Source organism: Orycteropus afer, unplaced genomic scaffold (assembly GCF_000298275.1).
Source record: "Orycteropus afer afer isolate SDZICR_OR568_19922 unplaced genomic scaffold, OryAfe1.0 scaffold00043, whole genome shotgun sequence".
In the NCBI taxonomy this organism is placed as follows: domain Eukaryota; kingdom Metazoa; phylum Chordata; class Mammalia; order Tubulidentata; family Orycteropodidae; genus Orycteropus; species Orycteropus afer.
Window position 1 is genome coordinate 12,939,023 of NW_006921630.1, and position 1,483 is coordinate 12,940,505.

General features: G+C 47.9%; 1 protein-coding gene across 1 annotated transcript in view; it reads left to right on the forward strand.

Annotated features, from left to right (window-relative positions):
- The first annotated feature begins 553 nt into the window (after positions 1-553).
- TSEN15 (tRNA splicing endonuclease subunit 15) overlaps positions 554-1,483 on the forward strand; it is a 51,199-nt gene continuing 50,269 nt past the window's right edge. The window contains exon 1 of the mRNA XM_007937677.2: positions 554-685. Coding sequence (XP_007935868.1) covers positions 554-685 — 132 coding nt within the window. The remainder of the gene's footprint in view (positions 686-1,483) is intronic.

Sequence of the window (1,483 nt, forward strand, 5' to 3'; positions counted from 1 at the left end):
ACTTCTTGTTCTTGGCTTCCAAGTCACATACCTTTTGCTTGTTTGCATCCTGCCTTTCTGACCACTTATTCAACAACTTGTTTGCTCTTGCTCCTCCAATCCTAAATGGTGTGTCCACCCTAAAAATGTATCCTTGGCGTTAACCTTTTACGACAGGGCATTGAATGTGGCTTTTCCTTTGCCCAATAATTGAAGACTTGGACCCAATGCTGGAGTGAAAATGGAGTTATGAATCCCCACTTTATCAACACAGCAGCAAAGTGCACTGACTTAATGAGGAGTGAGGGCTTCTGGAAGCAGGATGCTCTTTAGTCTTCTTCGCATTATAATCTATCCTGAAATGAATAAATGTAGAGCGAAACAAGAGTACATTCCTGCAGGGTCTAGCTACATTTTTCAGAGACGCTGCTCCAATCTTTCTCCCAGTATCTGACCTCTGGCGCTGGGAGGGTGCGAGCGGCGGGCTGCGGGGAGGCGGAACCCTGACGCACTCGCCCTTGCTTCTGGCCGGGCGCGGGGCGCTGTGCACCATTGGCACGCCGCACGGCTGGGCATGGAGGAACGCGGCGATTCCGAACCAACCCCGGGTTGCAGCGGCCTTGGCCGGGTCGGCATGCGTAGCGGAGGCGGCGGTAGCTGCGACCTGTGGGCCCCCGAAGACGCCTGGATGGGCACCCACCCTAAGGTCAGGAGGCGCTAGAGGAGAGGGGCCCCGGTCGCAGCCTCTAATTTAGGCAGAGCCCCAGAGCCGCACACCTTTTGGCCCTAGACTCCCTAGCTGACTGAGCAGCTAAAAAAAAAAAACCGTGAAACTCACCTTGAGGTGCCGAAGTGCACACTGCCATCGCCCCGCAGTAACGTTTTAGTTTGTATGGAAGAGTTAAACTATTATTTTGACACCTTCCCCACCCCTTTCCAAAGCTATTCATAAACGGAAGGTAAACCACTAAACCCTGCCTCTCTGAATCTTGGCTGGTAATAACCGCTAATACCCTAGCTTTGCTGTCTGGGTTTGGTTCCGGGCATAATCTCATTTAAACTTCACAGTAACCATGATAGGCAGTTTATGGCTCATGGACTAGCTCTAGGAATCTGTAGTGATAAAGGTTTATGCACAGTTACATTTACACTTAGCCCTTGGGCCCAGTGTAGATGTCTTGTTTGTGCAGAAATGCTGATTCTTAATTATTCAGATTTCTTGGACGGTTTGAATAGGTTGTCCACCAAAGTATAGCTACTCACATTATGACTATAATTCAGGGGAGAGAGAGTACCTTGCTTGCTTTTGCTTGACACATTGTTGCCCTGAACAGGTATTGTCCCAAGCAGTGAATTATTAGTGAAATGGAGGTTGTGTAGAAATCTCAGGGCCTAGTCTGGTATTTTATTTATTTATTTATTTATTTTATTGTGATTTGGGTGAAAATTTACAGAGCAAATACACTTTCCATACAGCAGTTCACATACACTTTGTCTCATGACA